The sequence below is a fragment of the Branchiostoma lanceolatum genome, chromosome 7, assembly GCF_035083965.1.
Source record: "Branchiostoma lanceolatum isolate klBraLanc5 chromosome 7, klBraLanc5.hap2, whole genome shotgun sequence".
Classification (NCBI taxonomy): Eukaryota; Metazoa; Chordata; class Leptocardii; order Amphioxiformes; family Branchiostomatidae; genus Branchiostoma; species Branchiostoma lanceolatum.
In genome coordinates, this window is record NC_089728.1 from 18412123 (window position 1) to 18433948 (window position 21826).

Sequence of the window (21826 nt, forward strand, 5' to 3'; positions counted from 1 at the left end):
TGATGACCGTTCAGTGATTCTTTCATGTGCTAATTCCTTTTGAGAAATCTTCTAATAATTCAATTTAATTTTAACTCGGCATGCCGGATTATTTTGTTTCATTTTGCGGAGAGCACCGCGCTATGGATAATTTCTATCTTTTATTGTCTGTGTATTCCGAAACGCTAAGCTGTGACGTCCACGCAGACTTTTGATGTTGCTCAAATGATTGTACTGTTATTTGAATGCTTTATCTTAGCAGTCTGTATTGCTCTTATTCGAAGTCAAGAGAATGCCTTGTAAGTTTATAGCCAAACATTCAGGACCTGATCCTATAAGGTGACTGCTTAAGTACTAATAAATGGATCCTACTGTGCGTCTAAGGTGCCATGTGTTTCTTATAGATAAGATATACTTACTCTTCACTGATGCTTCATGAGCAGTTAGCGCAGTGCACTAGAGTATGTGTATAAAACTGATTGCCTCGCTGCAGCTATCTAAGTCTTAGTTTAATCCTTAGAAGTAACTTCCTTTTATGTCCATGCGCCTGAAAACGCACAATAACTTCTCCATCTGGATCAAAGTCTCTGGAACCAGATGGCGGAGATCCGAAATCCACTCGGACAGAACTATAAGGGACTGCACTAGTCCATTCGGATGGGGACGTAAATCTGGCATCCCTGTGTATGTTAGCCGCAGTTATAACACCTTTTCATGTAAAAGAACCCAACACATTTATCGAAAATGGTAGGGGTGGTCCGATGCGTTAAGCTGCAAGAGTAAGTGATAGCTACTTAAAGAATCTTATTGCTTCACGTCAGTTGAGCATGACTGTTTTTGGCCTTCTTAATTTTAAAACATGTGAGGTTTTAACCTGATTTACCAAATACTATTGATTACCTTCGCCTGAAGGTCATATTTTAGTCTAGTTTGTTGTCTGATTTCAAATTGGTGTTTGTAAACAGTATTACTTAAGAAATCCTCAGCTGATTGCGTCAATATTTGGCCTGTGGCTAATTGTTATTGAGAACTTGAATGAGTTCGAATTCGGGCCACCTTGCGGCTTATTATGGTATTGTAGCAGAACTTCCAGCAACTTTCCATAGAAATATACAATTTTGCACAACCACACCAGTCCCAAATTTAATTTAGAAAATGTTTCCCCGTGCAAAAATTGACACATTCGGTAAAAAATGCTCCGAAATCCCAAAATGAATCATTCTAAAGTAGCGTATTCTAAAAGTGTCAAAACCGTCCTGTGGCAATATCTTAAAGGTACTTCTGTACCAAATTTCAGGTCATTCGGTTGTAAGACCAGAGCACAGAAGCCAAAAAAAGTACACGTCTAATCTTTTTGAAGTGATCAATGCCAAAGTGTGAATCAAGGACTATACGCATTTTCCCAATGCACCCCTTCTAATGGCAGGGTACATAAATGTTTTATTTTTTACATTTTGGTCTAAAACTGGCAAAACTACAAAAAGAATTATCTAGAAGTAATGTATGCCTGTTTTTAAAGTCCTCTGCGCCTGGTATGTCAAAGGTACTTTGTTATCTTGGGCCAAAACATCAAAAGCAGCTATTTTTGGGTCATATTTTGTTAAAGATATGCCCCAGTTAAAAGAAAATAAAATCTATGCAAAATAGCCTTGGACAATCTTGATGATTAAGAAAGCGATGAAAAGTAACATTTGATTGCGTCAAGGATCAATTCTGTTGTTTTGAGCTGCGCGTAATGCCGTAAAAGTCATAACCCGATCCCACACAAGCAGCTCGTTGTCTCCCGTGAAATCCAAAACCAATGACGTAACAAACGTTCCCTTCGAACACCATATCGAACATATAGAACCCCCTGTTCTATTTGGAACACCTCCGTCAAAAAAGCGCTAGTAGGACTCGGCGCGGCTCATACAACATTCGTGGAGGAAACAACTCCCAAATCACTTGACTGAAACGTTTAGAATGTAACCCATCCAAAACATAAAACGATTCTGTACTCATACGTACGACACCTGAGAGGAGATGTATGATTGGGTACTGTTATAGACATTGCGCCCCCCCGAACTGATCCGTAGTAGAACAATCCGAACTGTGTTCGAGTTCGGCCGCGCACCTGGTCAGGTATGTGGACGAACTCGAACACGAATTTTGGAGCATGGGTTGCCTTAACCCAGCAGTGTTCCCGTGGGTAGGGATGCCAGTGGGCTTCTCGTGGGTAGGGATGCCAGTGAGATTCTCGTGGGTAGGGATGTCAGTGGCGTTCCCGTGGGTAGGGATGCCACTGGGATTCCCGTGGGTAGGGATGCCAGTGGGGTTCCCGTGGGTAGAGATGCCAGTGGGGTTTTCGTGGGTAGGGATGCCACTTGGGTTCCCGTGGGTATGGATGACACTGGGGTTCCCGTGGGTATGGATGCCAGTGGGGTTCCTGTGGGTAGGGACGCCAGTGGGGTTCCCTTGGGTAGGGTTGCCAGCTGGGTTTCCTTGGCTAGGGATGCCAGTGGGGTTCCCGTTGCTAGGGATGCCAGTTGGTTTCCAGTGGGTAGGGATGCTAGTGGGTTTCTCGTGGGTAGGGTTGCCAGTGGGGTTCCGGTGGGTAGGGATGCCAGTGGGGTTGCCATGGGTAGAGATGCCATAGGCGTTCCCGTGCGTAGGGATGCCATTGGTGATCCCGTGGGTAGGGATGCCAGTGGGGTTCCCGCGGGTAGGGATGTAAGTGGGGTTCCTTGGGGTTATGATTCCAGAGGTGTTCCCGTGGGTAGGGACGCCAGTGGGGTTCCCTTTGGTAGCGATGCCAGTGGGGTTCCCATGGGCAGGGATGCCGGCGGAGTTCCCGTGGGCAGGGATGCCAGTGGGGTTCCCATGGGTAGGGATGCCACTGGGGTTCCCGTGGGTAGGGACGCCAGTGGGACTACCAGCCATTAGGACACCAGCGATACGTGTGACATTGACATTGTCCTTGTGCAGACCAGGATAGGGCTGGGGCTGTTGGATGGTGACGACTTGGTGGGCAGGGCTACCGTGAACCGCGGTTGCAGCAGCCGTTTGCCCGTGAAGGTGTTGCCGGCCCATCACTTGACAAACCAAGTTCAGGTACTTCTGTTTGCTTTCCTCGCTGGCCTTCGGCTTGTAGACGGTAACAAAAATGGCGAAGCCAAGACACACCACAGCCAGCGTGACCAACGCCCAAGGCCATGGCTCCTCGAGACCCTGGAAGAGAATTTTGTCTGAAATAAGTTCATGCCACAAATATGATATGACAGTTGCTTGAGTTACCTTTTTTGGCATATGATATAAGGTAGTCTACGATGCAATAAGGCTACAGAAACGTATGGCACTCTCCCAATCAGGCCAGAAATGTTTTAACATATACATGTTGTTAAACATGTTGTTACTTCGTTACACCATTCTGCATAAATAAATTTCAACAGGTAATCAAAATGACAATTGCCATTATTAGGGAGGCCAAAGTGAAAGGTTCCTGGGAAGCATTTTTGAAGGCCCATTTCTTAAGATATAATCATCATAAGCAGTTCATCTATCTGCTGTCCATAGCTCTTACCAAGGTCAAGAAAATAAGTGATTTAATTCAGCTCACCTATCCGTACGGGACGACGAAGCTGGGCCAAAGGTGTATCCTCGTCGCTGGATTCACCGCTCTCAGCCTCTGCAAGACGGGCCAAAGGTGTATCCTCGTCGCTGGATTCACCGCTCTCAGCCTCAGCAAGACGGGCCAAAGGTGTATCCTCGTCGCTGGATTCACCGCTCTCAGCCTCAGCAAGACGGGCCAAAGGTGTATCCTCGTCGCTGGATTCACCGCTCTCAGCCTCAGGCTCTGCAAGACATACAGAAACATTTAACAGTTACTTTGGTATGTCATTGAAAGTACCTCATCATAACCACATTAAAAGGCGTCAAGATTGACAAGAAGGGGCAGTGATTGCATATTACGACAGCTCACCTCTCCTGCCAAGACGAGCTAATGGAGTGTCGTCATCACTAGAACTGGCGCTGCTGTCGGTGGAGCTCTGATCACCATCACGCCGGCGAAGGGCAGCAAGGAGTTTGTCACATGCAGTGGAATTTTTGCAGATTAGAGTCTTTAGCATCGTCCGTTTCTGTGCAAGTGACAGTTTACTTCTTCCCTTCAGCAAGTCACCTCTGCAAAGGTTCATCTTTCCTGCGAGCAAAACCCAAAACTGGACTTGACTGTTGACTGCTGCTGTATTAAGCGTTTTGATCTTCTTTTTGTCCAGCACAAGTCCTCCATCTTTGAGTGCCTGCAGCCTCGACGACTCCGCTGCCTCCTTCCTGGCTCTGTTCTGCCTTCTTTTTTCGATTTTCTGCCTTCTGACAGGCTCTCTTGCCACATATTGCTTGAAAAGTTGTTTGTCTTTACTTTCACGTAGCTTTGACGCACTTTTCCGTGCAAAGTTGATGGCCTTCTCCCGCTCATCTTTTGTCTGTGCTTCGGCCCACTGTGCAGCATGATCTCGCTTCGCCCGCACCATTGACGAAAGCGACACTGGATTGCTGTTGGGTGCAGTATGACATTGTCTGTCTAGCACACCAAAGTCTGACTCACAGGTGTCGTTAGTGCTGCCATCAAGATGTGCTGCTGTGGAGATCATACGTTCTGAGGGATTGCTATATTCACCACCAGGTAGATGTTCACTAGCATGATCCTGGAGTTTGGAGTAGCCAGCCTTGCACGCCACTCCGAGAACTTTGATGACAATGTCGTCGTTGGCCTCTGGTTCTCTAACTTTGGCAATATAGCTGGCATACTTTGTATCTCTGAGATCTGGGTAGAGGTCTTCATCCCCTCTGAACAGCAACTCTGGGTGATCCCCCCACTCCTTGAACTTCTGCACAGTGTGTGCGTATACAGCATTCAGATCAAGTGGATTCTTCGCTCCGTGGCATTTCCTGTACAGCGGCAGGAAAACTTCATGGTACAAAATGCTGTAAGCCCTCTCCTCTGCCATGGTCTTCTCACATGCATACCCATCATAGACGCTTTGCTCTAATTTGTTCCAGCTTCCCTTCATGTCCCGCTGGTCAAGGAGAAAGGTCTTAATGAACTCCTGTCCGCAGTAGGTTGGGATAGCGTTCAATAAAAAGATAAAGTACCTGGAGCCAACAATAGGCTTGAAAAGTTCGCAGCCAGCTACATCAACTACCTCTGTAGCAAGACAGTAGGCCTTGTAGTCTTTTCCTTCCGCAATTTCTTTTTTAGATTCCGTACAAAGAAGCTTGTCCGTTTCATAGACATGTTTTTTTGCACCTACCATAGGTTGCCTGCCGCTAGATGTTGGCTGAGTTTCACCCTGCAGGTACAAGGTGCTGGCTTTTGTCATTGCTTCTGCCACATTATGCAATTTATGCATGCTGCATGTAAGACCCATGACTTTGGATAGCTCTTTCCGCTCTGCTGCTGATTTGTCCTTCCAGCCTGGAGTTTTCTTCAGTTCCTCCACTTTTGCTTCTTCTAGCAACTTCGTGTGCTTCATCTCTGTCGCCGCTCTGTCGGACATCTTCGCAGCAATATGTTGAATTGAGTATATGTTGTCACAATCTGCTATGCCATACTCTCGTGCCATTTCCCGAATGCGTGTGATGTTGGAAATGAGGTCGTCCAGGCCATCCTGGGCACTGCCCCCAGTGACAGGAGAGAGGGACAGAGTGAACGTTGTTTTCTTACCAGTGTCTTTTTCTGCTGGTGTTGGGGATAGAACAAACTTGTGGGTAAGCCACTCTAACTGGGCTTTGGGGCTTTTGTCACTGTGATACCCAACACTCTTGTCTTCCCTTCTTGACCATTCAACAATTCCCCGAACTTCTGCCAGACACCCAGCTTCCAGTTTCATTCTCTGGGCAAGACTTCTCTTTGGCAGAGCTGTAGTTTTCATGTCAAATGGGGTGAGGTTTTGTAGAACAGATCGGACAACTTCTTCCACTTTGTTCGCTGATACTCCCAGTTGAAGGAGATGGTAGTATGTAAGTCGAATCTCTGTGGAGTAGACCCCATTCTTTTTGCTTTCCAGGCTTTTCAGACTGTTACAGAGCTTCTGCAGATCTTGGATTTTATCTTCTTTGTTTGATAACTGCGCCTCCAGCTCTGCCACAATCCCTTCCATTGCTGCTGTTGCAAGCTTTTGGTCGTCTAGAGATGATTCTGCTTCTTTCACCTTGGCTTGTGCAAGCTTGAGGCGTTCCTTCAGTTTTGGCATGGCTTCTTCCCGACGGTTCAGCTTCCTCTTTAGATTGTGATTCAATTTCTTCATTTTCTTAAGATGGTACCGTGAAACTGAAGTGTTATTGCTGTTACATTCCAGCATGTCCAAAGCCAGCTTTTCCCAGGATCTCTTCTCCTCCTCAATCTTTGAAACACGTTTGGATATCGAAGCCTGCAACTGTTGGATTTGTCGGGATTTTCGTTTTTCAAGCCGTTCCGTGCGTTTTCTTGCTATTGCCTTGGCCTTCTCCACAGCAGCTTTTGCATGGTTTAGCTCAAAGTACAGCTGTCTCTGTCTCTTGCCCACAATTCTCTTCACATCGTCATTGTTTTCAATCTTCCTCTTGTATCTCTCGACAGATGACGACAACTTTCTTGATTCTTCAATTCAACCTTACTTGGCGAGGAATTGTATGTCTTGGAGTTTCTCAGGGTCATCCTTTTTCGTCCATCAATTTTTGGCGACAATCGTATGGCTTCCTCATATGATGGTGGGGGCGAGGCAGAGCAGAATGATGAGGGCCCATAGGAGTGATCTACCGCTTCATAACTTGGAAGCAGGACGGCAGCAGGGAGGACGGCAGCAGACATGTTGGTAGTAGTATTTGTACCTGTACCACTAGTCGTAAGAGAGAATTGTCCTATCTCGGGCTCTTGCTGGCCTACCCATACAAACTCGGCATCTAAGAACTGCATGAGGCTATCCAGAAGTGGCTGCACAACCGAGGTTCTCTTGTTTCTGGACTTGTTATAGGCAAGGACTTTTTTGATAGCCGATTGTTCCAGCCTTCGGGCACGGTCTTGTAGCCGCCTTACATCTGCATCAGTTGTGTAAAGGACAGTGTACCCCTTTATCCAAGACACAAACATGTCGTCTGGCTTGGATCCTTGTACAGGTGTCTCGGCGTATGCATGATTACTTGTAGCAAACATTTCGATGACGTCCCTGTTTGTGAGAGGGGATGTACACCTTGACGTTGGAATAAATCCATCTTCAAGCCTAAATTGGATAAATCAGAGAAGGAAGTAATTTTTACAACAGATGTAATAAATTTGATGCATCATGGCACTTAAGCCCTACACATAATCAATCAAGTCATTCTTCACGAGACATTTGTTTTATATGGAACCCTGGAAGGATAACCACTGGCTAGTGTGTTTCACGCATGTAAAGAACACAACAACATTCCCAACATGAGGCCATAGTAATCACTTACCCTATACCACAGTCAGTGCCCCCCTCCCCCTCCCACCACCTAACATAACAAGAAAATGCTCTAAATTCGCCGTCAATTTATGAGGTACAAGACAAAGAAAACCTACCATATAATTCCCATAAACTACGTATACATGCTTTGGTTGTACTTTGGGTGAATTAAAATCGACTACGTGACCACTACGTGACCAAAACTCACCCGAAAGTTACTGCGTTCAGTCCGCGGGAAAGCAGCGAAAATGGCGGCGTGGTCGAGAGTGTTGTTTTGTAGCGGTCTCCGGCAGACACTCGCCGCGCCGATGGCCATCGCACGAACATAGTTCCTTCAAAAGTCACAAAAATCCACAGAAAGGTGAACAATATTATCATCTACCCGTACATTCTGTGCGGAACTGTATATCTTTACGGAATTTTGCGCTACGACTTGTAGAAAAATGACCTATTTTCTAAACCGCAAGAACGAAACTTACCTGGCACCACGCTATCCCCGCATGGGCAAGTTGGTTTCTCCCAAATAGTAGCTTTCAGAAGCTGGTCTTGGATTGGCTGTGCGACGTTTTACGGCGAAGCGACGACCAATCAAAAATAGTATTACATCCAGGCCCATTCCGGGCGCGCGCGCTCTGAAATCCGGGTATAGGATTTAATACATTAGCGCGGGTGCCATTTTGAATGCGCGGACGGCCCGAGCGGCGTGAAAACTGCCTTATGTACGGTTTTCAATTTGCGATAAAACTTTATGTAGAGGGTTATACTTCACCAAACTTGGCAGACTTATAGAACTTTTTACGTTCTTTGAGACTATGTTTTTTGGATTTTAGAATTAATTCGATATTTTTTAGTTTAGATGCAGCGGAACTGCCCCTGGTGTTAACATTTCACTTTGGCCTCCCTACCATTATTGGGGAAACAGGAATATCAGAGCACATAAATCATGCAGATAATTACATAATTTGCATAACCAATGAGAATATGCTTTGATTTGTTAAGGGTAATTGAGATGAACACAAGAAAATTATCTTACCATTGATACTCGGAAGAGGACAGCCAGTATCGTGACGCTGAGGAAGACCAGCCAGGACAGGTACCGAAGCCAAGCCAGCCCACCCTACTGACCTGCCCACCACCTTAGGAAGCTCAATACCTTGGTCATCTGCCACGAACAAGAGACTGTACATTCAGGTACAAATTATGTTAGTCAACATAGCAACTACAAAAAGATAACTTATCACCAAATAATCAATCAACCAGACACACAAACAGACACACGGAGAAATATCACCGAAAACATAACCTTCTTGACAAATCTATTAAAATGCTCATCAACATAATTATTAGTAGAGGTCATCTGCAGCAAAATGACGTTGCACCAACGAATCAATCGATCGAAGAAGTTTAATGAATTAACTGTTTTTTAGGGGGGTATGGGGGGCATACACGTAATTTGGTTTCAGTTCCCGGTTCCCAGACCTAGAGTAGATTGGAATCTTCTTCAAAAAGATTGGCAACATAAAATGACGTTACCATGGCAACGGTGGTCTTTGTTAATGTTTTCGTTTTTTAGCCCACATGCAAATAAGGACCTCGCTGGCATAGATTATATCAGTTGATCATATTCTCTCACCACATAACACAAGTTGTCCAACGTATGAAAGTCTTGTCTTCACAAAAAAAGGTATTGTACCACAGACACACAGATACACGGACAAACAGAACCGAAAACATTACCTTCTTGACAAAGTAATTTACAGTTTTTTGTTTTGTTTTGTTTTGGAGGTAAGGGGCATGTTCTTATGGTCATTCGTTTCAGTTCAAGGTACTAATGAGTGGAGTAGATGGGAATCTTCTTCAAAAACACAGCGTCCGAATACAGCTAGGTAATACATGTAATTGCACAGCTGATGAAATGGAGGGGGTGGACAAGCTACTGTCAGCAGCCCAAAATTCTTTTCTTTTTTTTTCAATTTTTTTGTTGATATTATTAACTTATGGACAAATTTTCGAATATCAAGAATTTCAAAAATGAATATGAAAAAAAATATGAAAGATTCTTTCCATTGAAATTCTCCCAACAAGGAACACTTTCTTAATTTTCTAAAGTTTAGAAACTATTCCTTAAGTATTTCCACTTACTAGAATTTCTTGAAATTTAAGTTATATATGTCTTCTTTTGTTGACTTGCAAGATTTTTTTTCTTCTGATGTTAAAGAAAATATTAGAATGTGTCTCTTCCCTTTCTTGAATATTCTTACTTCAAGAGAAAATGTGTAAGAAAAAGTTATTTAGTATGTAATACGAAAAAAAATCTTAACTCGTAGACAAAATGTTTTTCTTATTCACGGAAATTTTCCTTCTTTTAAGAAAAATTCTGTGTATGAGAAAAAAGAAGAAAAAAATTAAAACTGCATTTTTGGTAGTGTACAGACAGATGCATTAAGACAACAAGAAAACAATAATGCATAAGACTACGATTGTGAAACACAACATGTATGTATATAAATTCTAATGCAATGTGTATGTTATGTGTAATGATACCGGGAACAATAGTTCACTTGTTTGTACGAGGGGTGATAAATAAGTCCTCGGCCTCTCCAAGAAATAAGGTGCAAAACTCATTTTTTTGGTGTCATTTTAAGGTATGAAGTCTTTTATGAATGTCAATAACTTATTGATCACCCCTCGTACTTCACTAATGGAAGTCTTTTTAACAATTAATGATTACCTCTCTTGGGGTGCACAAGGCATGAATTGGAAACAGCAGAATTTGGTTCGCACGAAAATCTCCTGTCCCTCCACAGTGAAGTAGTCGCAGGCCCCGAACAACCAGGTGCCGATGAAGATTGTTCCCATTCTTGACTTGACTTGACTTGACACTTGACTTGACACTTGACTTGACACTTGACTTGGTTCTCCGTCCGTTAACGTGTTCAATGGATGTGGCACAGGGATATTTGCGTAGCAAATTGTTCAAATACGCATTAACATCGACGTTGGTGCTTTAATGTCACCAATAGAAATAGAAATGTTATAAATGATTTTTTTATTATCATAGTTAGCTGTTTTTAGGTTATAAATGAAAATGTTCGGTTAAGCTGTCGCAAAGCAAGAACGCCAAGGAAGTACACAGGAATACACACGTCGTGGAAGGTACGTTTAATTGTCGAAAATGACTGTAACGTACTGTCAAAATATACATGATTTAGATGATTATTCATCAGCATAGCATCAAATCATTGGAAAACATGCCTCGTCCGGTGTTTAGCGAAAGTAAGTTATTTCTGCCCTGTGTAGCGTTAGTATGAGCAACATTCTTTAAAAAAACATGCACTATTGTTGTTTAACCCTGGTATTGCCAGGCATAGGCGGTAGATCAAGGAATTGCCGTGAATCGCCCGTGCTGAACTTCTCGGGTTGGTGCCGAAGTTCCGAGCGTAACCCAAAATGAAGTACTTGGGTATCACTATGGTATCACCCGAGCAGGTGCGAGTTCCGAACGAAGCCGACGAGCCGAGCGGGTGCGAACTTCGCTCGGAACCCCTTTGGCAAAGCCTCCGGTCAAAGGACGACAGGCCAGCGCTGACGGGGGCGTTTCCGGCGCACATCGGTGTTCCATTATCGGGTGACTCGTCGCGTCACGTTTGGTGCTTTGTCACGTTTGGTGCCCAGGCACGGTTTGTGACAGTGCCCGCGTGTCACAAACCGTGCCTGGGACAAAAGCACGGTTTGTGACACTCGGACACCATCACGAATCGTGCCCAACCGAGCACAGTTCGTGACACACATGGGGTCTTATCCCATACTGTGCTTTGGGGCGGAGATTAGTGTTTTGAGGGGGAGGAGTCTGCCCAACGCGTTTTTTTCCCTGCAGCCCGCCATCTTTTTTTTTCGGGGCGCTGGGATGAGAAAGAATCAGCGTAATTCTCGCTCATTGAAACACATTTCGCGCTTGTCTTGGATAATTTGGACTTAGAGTTGATGTGGCACAAGCAGACGGACGTCTTATCACGAATTTCTTCAACAGAAATCCGTTCCGAACCGTGCCATTCACGACTGTGTCCTGAGGCACTGGGGACTGTCACAAACCGTGCCTGGGCACTGAACGTGACAGTGCCCGAGTGTCACAAACCGTGCTTTTGCACCAGGCACTGTTCGTGACAGTGCGCGAGTGTCACAAACCGTGCTTTTGCCCCAGGTACGGTTTGTGACAGTGCGCGAGTGTCACAAACCGTGCTTTTGCCCCAGGCACGGTTTGTGACACTCGGGCACTGTCACAATCCATGCCTGGGCACAGTTTGTGACAGTGTCCGAGTGTCACAAACCGTGCCTGGGGCAAAAGCACGGTTTGTGACACTCGCGCACTGTCACGAACCGTGCCTGGACAGTGCCCGGGGCTACAACTTCGAATTCCCGTAGCATTGATTTAGATCGGGCGAGCTGACTGCCTCGGGACATCGAAGTAACCGGCAAGTGGCCCGATCCTAGTCTAGATCTGGTTTCCCAGGGTAGAATATATTTAGTCTTACAAATTGTTTTCTAGCATCTGTTATAGACATTGTCTTTTTGTGCCACTTCAAATCTAAGTATAAGTTATTCAATTATTTTACAGAGCGAGAATTACGCTGTTCCTCCTTATCTCAACACCCCGAAAAAAACAAAGATGACGGGGGGTGGGAGGACTGCGGTAAACAAAAACACGCTACCTAATATGGAAACGCGGGCATGAATAGTTACATCACTGCCCCGTCAATCACAGTGATTGACAGCGCTTCCGGGCACAGTCTGTGACGGTCGGGCTGTGTCACGGTCTGAGCTTGGGAAAGCACAGAACGTGACAGGCATGGTTTGTGACGGTACAGACTCTATCCCTTGCTCAACAACAATGCCGAGGCCCACTGCCCATGGCATTGCTTTAGCATTTATAATGTTATTGTAAGCATACATTCGACGGTGGAAGGAGAGGGCTGGGCTCCACCTTCCAAAACCAAGCCCTAGACACAGTGGATAACAACCCACTGCCCCTACAGTCTCAAAAATGCTAGAAAAATACCTTCACCTTTTCTCTTGTTGCTAAGAGTGCTTTGTGCTTTTTCGGGAATCCTTTTGGACAACTTCTTGATGCGTCGTACAGTAGAGAAGTCACGTCTTGTGTGTGCCTGTTCGGGGGACCTTGTGTACAGTACGTCGAATTCAATGCCGATGTTAAGCTATCTTCGAAATGTTCCTATGACAAACGAACCACACTGGTCGCTCTTTTATACTTTTCTGTGCAACCAAAGATCACGACGTAAAGCTATTCTTATCAGTAATTAGATGAGATCATGATATAATCTAAATATGACTTGAGGTGCCCGACCCCTTTTACCACACCCGGTCAACGACCTCTCCCGTAGTTACCTATACAAATTCACTGTGGCACAGTTAAATGCTGAGATATGGTTTGTCGGTGATCGCTTTGAAACTATCTAAAAAGGTTGTGTAGTATGTACAGTCAAACATTCACTAGTGACTGTCTCTGTATAAGACCGACTTGGTACTGTCCTTGCAATCATCTTAAAGTTTCCTGATGATCTTAACATTAAGAATACTATACACAGTGGCCACCTGTCGACTTTGACAATGTTCTTCAAGTCCCTTAAGTTATCACCATGTTCAGGTTTGAATGTATTCTATCAAAATGACACAAACATTTGAAATAGGAGGCTCAATTCCTCATATCTTGTACGGGATTCAGTTATTCAACATGTGATTCAAGAAAGCGACATTTATACCAGTGTAGGGGGATTCTAACATCACTTTGGCAATGAAAAAAGAAGATCAATATTGAAACGTATTGACATATAATTTGTGAATATGTATTGCGTAGCACAGCTAAACTGATTTTCGACTGGTAGAGCATTCTTACACCTCATCAAACACAGACAGAAACGGAATATTCCGCCATTGTTCAGTGCTGGGTGACTCTGCACGTCACCAGATTTAGTTGTCCGATAGGTTATGACGTCATGATAACACAGTTCATTGAACCCATGAAAACCGCCTCCAAAAAGGCAATGGAACATTCCACTGTGACGTTCATAACAAGGTGAGTCTGTAGAGACACTTGTCCGGTCATTGGCGGTCATTGAACCATCCAAAAAATAAGAATTTCTGCACGAATCATAGACATTGAAGCACATATAATTTCTGTTATTTACCCAGCTCTACATTAGAATAATACATCCAGCAAAACCACAAATGCAGTCTAACAAGTAACGTACATACAACCTGTTTTAAATTTGATAGTTGTAGTGTTTTCTTACTAAGCTGTTACTCATTGATAAACATTTTAATCTCATAATTATCAAACCACATTTTAGGGATAGTGTAGTTTTGTAGCTCGTATTAAGCGTATATGGAATACATATTTGTATATTGAGTAATACAGTTAAAACTGATTTTCGACTTGTAGGTAAACATTACACACTTCATGAACCTTGTTGAACACAGACAAAAACTAAATTTTCCACGCCATTCTTCGTTGCTAAGTTGCTCAGCACGTCAGCAATATTAAGTCCTGTACTTGCCCGGTTACTGTCGAACAATGGCTTGCAAGCAATTCACTATAAACCATTTATTGTTTAACAATTTTACAGAAGCCCACGACAGTCTGTGGTTACCAACATGACTGGGGTAGAAGTACAATTTCGAAATTTCTATAGACACAAATTATAAACCCGGTACAGTCTCGTATACTCTTATCAAATTTATATAAACAATATTAAGCTCAGACTGTGTACTCGCCCGGTTACTGTCGGGCAGTGGCTTGCAAGCAAAACCATGTATTATTTAACAGTTGTACAGAAGCCCTTGAAAGTGTATTGTGATCTTCAACCTGAGGTCGATGTACAATTTCGAAATTTGATAAGAGTATACGAGACTGTACCGGGTTTATAACTTGTGTCTACATACAATATTAATTCCTGTACTTGCCCGGTTACTGTCGGACAATGGCTTGCAAGCAATTTACAATAAAGCATATGTATTGTTAAACAATTCTACAGAAGCCCACGACAGTCTCTCGTGATCACCAACGTGACTGGGATAGATGTATAGTTTTGAAACTTGATAAGAGTATACGAGACTATACCGGGTTTATAATTTGTGTCTACATATAATATTAAGTCTTTTACTTGCCCGGTTACTGTCGGACAATGGCTTGCAAGCAATTAATAGTAAAGCATATGTATTGTTAAACAATTCTACAGAAGCACACAAAAGTCTATTGTGATCTCCAACAAGTACAATTTCGAAATTCGATAAGAGTATACGAACCTGTACCGGGCTAATCATTTGTATCTACATACAATATATTACTGTTAATGTTTATCTTCTGCAAGACTACATCTGGTTATAAGTAAAAAAAGGAAATGTGTAATTTTTCCCAGAGATAAGTCTCTTTTAGGGTTTTCGATATGACTGGTTTTAATATGACTGGTTTTATGGAATGAACTCTCTTTGCAGCCCAAAAGGCTCAATTGCGAAATTCAGCACATCATTTCCCATACATAATAGAATACGACAAACCATATCTCACTGTACATTGAAATTAACTTTATACATAAAATGCATTCCGCTTTGACAGTAGAGTTAAACCTGAAAAGCGTAAATTCTATTCCTTTGCAATTCTTTGAACAGTCACTTGCTCCACTTGTCACCATTGTTAACTTGAGATGTCTGTATATTTTTAACTATTCATTGTTACATGTTGCAATTAGCCCACCTATTGCAAATAAACTAGATTGTCTTAAAGTCAATACTATCAGCATCTCGTTTCAGTGAAGTTTGTATTAAAATGTTATTTTACGAGGCAATGAACTCAGACTTGAACCCACGAAACCCCTTTCGTGCCCTTTTGTCCTGAACTGCCGCCTTAGACTTTGAACCGCGCTCCTCTTGGCTTTGGGTTTATGTATAGAACACTTGCCTCAGAGGGGAGTGTTTATAACGGTCTTCAGGATTTCAGTAACATTTTGCTGCCATGTGCAAAAAGTTGGTAGCGTTTGCAAGCTAATCAATCAACACAATAAGGTCAACAACTTGTCATACGTCACCAGTTTAGAATTTTTTAGTCTAATGTTACCATGACAGCAGCATCAACAGAGGATTAAATGCAATATTTGTTTCCGTTGTTCTTTGAACGAAATAACCAAAAACCAAGGAGGCTAAAATTAAAAGAAGTCATTTCAACCTCCTTGGGAAAACAAACAGGATCCCCCGTTCCTCCATACAGGCCCCCACTGATGCTGGCCTTGATAGGCGACATACTGGTGTAATAAGAGACCAACAAGCAGGGCGAGACCAAGAGTCGGAGTTCGCCAGACGCCTGCCCAAAAAGGAGTAAGATTTAGTAATGATCGTTTGTATTTTGTAAGGATCGTATGAAATTCGTAAGGATCGTATGCTTTTTTAGCAGTGGATCGTGTGGATTCCGTAAGGACCGTATGCTACTTAGAAGTGGATCGTATGGATTTCGTAAGGATCGTATGCTTCTTAGTTGTAGATCGTATGGATTCCGTAAGGATCGTATGCTTCTTAGTAGTAGATCGTATAGATTCCGTAAGGATAGTATACTTCTTAGTAGTAGATCGTATCGATTCCGTAAGGATCGTATGTTTCTTAGTAGTAGATCGTATGAATTCCGCCAGGAACGTATAAATGCTTAGGCACCCCTGAACTTGCTTTCCTGCCTCGCATGGTTAGCAGTATACGATATCGCATAACATATTGGTCACATAATCATAAGTCAATGGTGACGTAAGTGAATTTTAGTAACTTATCGGCGAAAAAATGTTAACAGTCAGGTTGCAGAATAGAACCGCAGGAGGAAAGTTCTTATCTGGTTGTGTCCTTTCTTAAGGGCATGCGCAACTTAATGCTACTGTTTCTATTTGGAGCAGTGATAGTGGCAACGTAAGCTTGATTTTGAAAAAGTTGTCGAAACGGTTTGAGCTGTAATTCATCTAAAGCTACTTCTCCGTCGCTTATGGCGTGAATTTGGTGAGATATCACATATGGTGGCCGATGGAAACATATTAAGACTTTGGGGAAATTATACATCTGAAACAAATTTCTATTCACCCGTCTCCGAAACGTTAGTCAGGCATTATACCTGGCATGAGATATATAGAATATATAAATGAACTCTATTTCTCATCAATCGTACATGGCACAATGTATATATGGGCTACTAAAACAAACACCTTCGTCTGTTACATATTGGACTCAACGAAAGGTACAAATCATCTAAAGACCATTTCAAAAATGGCGTTTTTTTCAACATGTAACGGTAAATGCAGCACTTCATGTGTCTTAAGGATTCGAGACAATTTGTTTTCGGCGGTCATCGACTAAAACCGTGTCCTTTGCAACCAAAAGAGTTTATGACGGCCGTCAGAATGTCATTAACAAACTGCCGCCAAGTGTATAAAAGTTGAAAGTGTTTGCAGTTCAATCAATCAACACCATAAAGCCATCAACTTGTCACCAGCTAAGAATTTTGGGTCCAATGTTACCATGACAACAGCATCAACAGACGGATAAAGTCAATATTTGCTTCCGCTGTTCTTTGAAAGAAATTAGAAAAAACAAGGAGCTCAAAATGTGCCATTTTAACCTCTTTGAAAAAAAAACACACTTCGGGTATCATGTACTCAGATATTTGTTTGCCACAGGAAGACCAAGTGCACTCCGATGGGTTGGTCAAACAACCTTTCTAGTCTTTATTGCAGCGAGGGCAATTATCGAAGCTGCAGGGCTCTTATATATTTGAGGATTTTACCATAATCAATATTGACACAATAAGTCAAATAGAGGGCATAATTGTGTCAGTGCCAGTGGCCGATTGGACACGCAATAATAAAGCAATCCATTGATCCCGTTCGTAAAACATTTCGCAAGAACACGTCAAATTAACCGTTCCTTGGCCCTCCTGGAGCTACATTAAGCGTTGACAGGACAGTCCAAAATAGCTTGTTATGATAGTAAAATGCTCTATATATCGTATTTTTAATATCTACTGGTGACATTTCAAGCATCAAAGTCGATGGTAATGCGCGATTTAACAATATGCTATACGCAGATATTCTTGTGTGGTGTCGATTGAACACGACAATGGCGGTTATCTGGGGATACGGTTGGTCGTTCGGGGCCTGCGACTACTTCACTGTGGAGGAGCGGGAGATGTTCGTGCGAACCGAGTTCTGCTGCTTCTGCTTCCTGCCTTGTGTACCCGAAAAGAGGTAATCTTAGTCTAATGCCTTCTTAGGAAATTTTGTACGTTTGGGACCACATTGTGATGCTGTTCAATGTGACTAGTCGACTGTATATAACGTAAATACTTTGGAAACGCATCTATAAGCACCGACACCTGTGCTGCAGTGCAATGTGTGTCTTTTTATCATTTTGCCTTATTGTTTGCTATATCTGCCAGTCTACCAAAGCTGTTTACAGCAGCTGAACCAACCCCTCCATCTCATTAAATTTGCAATCATTAACTAGCTCCCATTTGGAAGTTTAGTAAATTTGGCCATTTTTCAACATAAATCTTGCATATGAGGGTCTCATCTACATAATTTGGTACAATATCCTTTTTTGTGAAAACAATACTTTTATACATAAGACAAATTGTGTTATTTGGGTAGAGAAGGTACTAAGTAATCAACTGATATAATTTATGCATGTAATCAAAAAAATTAACCACCGTTGCCATGGCAACTTCGTTTTATGTTGCCAATCTTGTTGAAGAAGATTCCAATCTACTCTGCTCATAAGTAACCAAGAACTGAAACCAAGGAATGAAAGAACGTGTACGCCCCCCTAAAAAAAAACAGTTAATTCATTAAACTTCATCCATCGATTGATTCGTTGGTGCAACGTTATTTTGCTGTAGACGACCTCTGCTAGTAATTATGTTGATGAGCATGTTAATGGATTTGGCAAGAAGGTTAAATATGTTTTCGGTGCAATTTGTCCGTGTGTCTCTTGGTGTAACGTTATTTTGTAGTTGCTAGTACTAAATGTTGATGGACATTGTACTTGTACACTACAGTATCCTGCTCGTCGCAGATGGTCAAGGTATTGACCTTCCCGAGGTGGTGGACAGGCCGGTGGGGTGGGCGTGGCTTCGGAACCTGTCCTGGGTGATCTTCCTCACCCTAACGTGTGTGGGTGCTCTCTTCCTAGCAGCGGTAAGATAAATAAGCAGTTTAGTATAATTTACACCAGGTTCCGGTAATTTATAATGTCATCTCATTTACCCTTAAGAAATTATAGCATGTTCTCATTGGTTATGCAAATGAGGTCATTATTTGCATAATGTATGTGCTTTAATATTCCTGTCTGCCCAATGAGATCCTAATTTATCATTTTGATTGACAGTTGCAATCTATTTAATTGACATTCAGAATAATACAGGGAATTTCTCTGCCCATCATTTCCAATGTGTTTATACCACATTTGCCAAAGTCTAAGGTAGTCTAGCTATTCCCGTACTGCAAATCATACAAAGCATACTCGTGGAAACGTAGGCTTAAGAAATAACAAATGCAATCTCTTACGCCATATCCAAGTACGGAATCCAAACCTTGACCTCTGTATCCACAGATTGTTATCAATATGACAAAGCAGCGGCATCGCTTATCACTTGTGCCATGGAGACATTATAAAATAAGAATTACCATACATTTATTAAAAATCTACCCTCCCCTTCCACACACACAAAACAAAATCACATTTGAATACCAGAATCAGGACTGCATTACGAAGTGATCAGGTCTTTAATAACATGTGTATGTTAAAACATTTCTGACCACACTACCAAACATCGTTTTTCTTATTTTTCTTGTTTTTCCTTCTACAAAGACATTTTTTCTGTCAGCAAGAATATTAATCTGTATACAAGAATGCCTGTTTTAAGCCCAAACAAGAATCCCTGTTTTAATCACAAACAAGAATTGCATCCAATAATTTTTTTCTTAAACCAAAAAAGTCGAAGAAAATTATTCCAGTAGAATAAAATTTCCAAGGAAAAATATCTTAAAAATCGAGAATATGGACCCAGGGTTCAGAACCATAAACTAATTTAGGAAGTGCATCCCACTGTGGCCTTGCTGTAGTTTGAAAGGAGGATTGGCCCCCATAACTACATAAACACATAAAAATCCCAGACTGTCTCTGGCTTGAAACAATGGCAGGAGAAGATTAGCATAATACTGGTGAACAAGATTCAAATATTTTTTCTACTGGTTTTCAAAGTAACATTATGAAACAATACAGAATGACACGGAATGATTGTAACAAAACTACATAGTCTAAACAACTTTCAGTTTTTAGAAAATCAACCTTGTGTTCAAAAATAAACTTTCAAATCGGCCTGTCAAAGTTGTTTCAAAATGTCTAACTGTATATTTGCAACTTGGAAATGCCCTCCTCACAGTTGAATTCAAATGTCTGAAAGCTTGTGTGTCCGCTAATATGACTTGTAGCTGTGGTTCCTACATGGTATTCTAAAAGCCAGTCATATAAAATGGAGCTCTGTAGAACTAATGTAAGGTAGAACTGCGCATGAACTGTCCGCTAATGCCTTTACTTATACTACCAAACAGCATGATATTTTGGCCAGTGTTGTCATTTATATTCTGGGTTACAAAAATCTAACTTCTTCATGTACAATAATACATGAATTCCTTATCTGTTGTCTCTACATTTCAAACGTTTTTTGAGAGCACATGTAACTCGTATTGGTGGTGACTGTCTTAGCCAGGCCTCCGCCGATGTGAACACCACGACAGTCAGTAGCAGACTGACTGGTAGTTTACGTTAGCCGAATTTATTGGGTGATTTTATAGTACAAGCATGGTCTTTAAGAAAGAATCTGTAAGAATACCACATTTGACCAAACAAAAAACAAATCTTATAGTAAATTGAGGAAGAATTTTTTTTTTATTTTTCTGGAAAATTCTTATTGGAGAACATCATGCTTGTAATATTTTCCCAACTTCAGAAAAAAAAATACATTTCGTTGTGTAAGTATTGATAAACAAAGAATTTCGCAGAAGGTTTCTTGAATTTTCTTGTTTTTCTTTGTATAAAAAACATAAACAAATTCTCAACATAAGAAATAGAAAAAAAAGATTTTTGGTTGTGCAGATTGGGGGAGTGCCATATGATTCTGTGGCTTTATTGCATAGTAGACGATATCATATTAAAGTTGTGCCATGCACTTATTTCAGAAGAATTTCTCTTCCAGGACGACCTTACCCAGGATCCATGGCCTTGGGCGTTGATCGCGCTGGCTGTGGTGTTTCTTGGCCTCGCCATTTTCGTTACCGTCTACAAGCCGAAAGCCAGCGAGGAAAGCAAGCAGAAGTACCTGAACATGGTTGAGCAAGCGGTGGCCCGGTTCTACCTTGAGGAGCAAATGGCTGCTGAGGCCCCGGATGATGGTGGCCCTGCCCCTGAAGACGTTGCCATCGCACAGCCTCCAACCTATCAGGGACTGGACAAGGACAATGCCTGCTAGTGTCCCAACGACTGGTAGTCCCGCCCCTTCCCCTGGTAGCCCCAATGCTTTCCTTACCCCTATAAACTAGCCTCTTCCAGGCTCCAGGGGCAGCTAGAAAGAGTACAAATTGGACGGACAGACAACATGCCAGAAGACAGAAGAGTCACTTAGTCTTTTTGTTATTGTCAATGCAGTGTTTTTGAACTGGAGGTTCCTTAGGAACAGTCCCAAGATATTTTGTACAATTCAATTATAGAATCCATTTGAGTCTATTTTCGCATTGAGAGAAGATGGGTGAAGTTATATGGTGTAGTTGCTCGCAATTGTTGCCTGTCTAGTATATATAGTTTTGTATATACCAGTTACAGGTTGACATACAATTGCTTGTATCAATCCAGAGCTAGTACTTTGGCAGAATACACAAGAACATTATATGTTGTATGAGGAATAGCTGTGCCAAAGTCAAGTTCGAAAACCACGACTTCTACTTCTGTCCACGGCTTCTTGTGTTTTTCCGTTCACAGACACAGAGACACATGAACAAGCTTCACCGAATATATAGAACAATGTGGAAAAATCTAATGCCCAGATAATATGTCTTACTTTCGCTGGCTCGACATTACTGATACTACAACAAAAACGATTGTTGAAAAGGACGAAAAAGCTTTGAAAACGTCTTTTTAGTTCATTTTCCTAAACAACTCATTAAACTTATGGGGCATCTGGAGACAATGTAGAAGATGTAACATTTCGAAAAAGTGGCCTTTTGAAACTTTTTTCATTACAAGGCTTACTCTATCTTATCCTAGAGCTGTATCTTTTTATGTTTTCCTTCCTTGGTGTGACGACTATTTAG

General features: G+C 42.1%; 3 protein-coding genes across 3 annotated transcripts; 1 reads left to right on the plus strand and 2 right to left on the minus strand.

Moving 5' to 3' along the window:
* Positions 1–86: 86 nt before the first annotated feature.
* Positions 87–9147, minus strand: LOC136438014 (uncharacterized protein DKFZp434B061-like). The gene is made up of 2 exons (XM_066432638.1): positions 8455–9147; positions 87–3186 (listed from the first exon to the last, which is right to left on the minus strand). The coding sequence occupies exons 1-2, from the start codon at positions 8455–8457 to the stop codon at positions 2020–2022; spliced, it is 1170 nt and encodes a 389-aa protein (XP_066288735.1). The 5' UTR covers positions 8458–9147; the 3' UTR covers positions 87–2019.
* LOC136438271 (uncharacterized) lies at positions 3561–8295 on the minus strand. Its single transcript, XM_066433035.1, has 3 exons — positions 7630–8295; positions 3938–7214; positions 3561–3811 (listed from the first exon to the last, which is right to left on the minus strand). The coding sequence occupies exons 2-3, from the start codon at positions 6315–6317 to the stop codon at positions 3561–3563; spliced, it is 2631 nt and encodes an 876-aa protein (XP_066289132.1). The 5' UTR covers positions 6318–7214; positions 7630–8295.
* An 8432-nt stretch (positions 9148–17579) lies between the features above and the next one.
* On the plus strand, positions 17580–21237 carry LOC136438670 (uncharacterized). The gene is made up of 3 exons (XM_066433584.1): positions 17580–17707; positions 18517–18655; positions 20716–21237. The coding sequence occupies exons 1-3, from the start codon at positions 17580–17582 to the stop codon at positions 20986–20988; spliced, it is 540 nt and encodes a 179-aa protein (XP_066289681.1). The 3' UTR covers positions 20989–21237.
* Positions 21238–21826: the final 589 nt, after the last annotated feature.

Coding starts and splice junctions, on each gene's coding strand:
- LOC136438271 (XM_066433035.1), bottom strand. CDS start 6,317: ATGCTGGAATGTAACAGCAATAACACTTCAGTTTCACGGTACCATCTT. Junction 3,812..3,937: donor AGCTCGTCTTGGCAGGAGAG/GTGAGCTGTCGT, acceptor TATGTCTTGCAG/AGCCTGAGGCTGAGAGCGGT.
- LOC136438670 (XM_066433584.1), top strand. CDS start 17,580: ATGGCGGTTATCTGGGGATACGGTTGGTCGTTCGGGGCCTGCGACTAC. Junction 17,708..18,516: donor CCTTGTGTACCCGAAAAGAG/GTAATCTTAGTC, acceptor TGTACACTACAG/TATCCTGCTCGTCGCAGATG. Junction 18,656..20,715: donor GTGCTCTCTTCCTAGCAGCG/GTAAGATAAATA, acceptor TTTCTCTTCCAG/GACGACCTTACCCAGGATCC.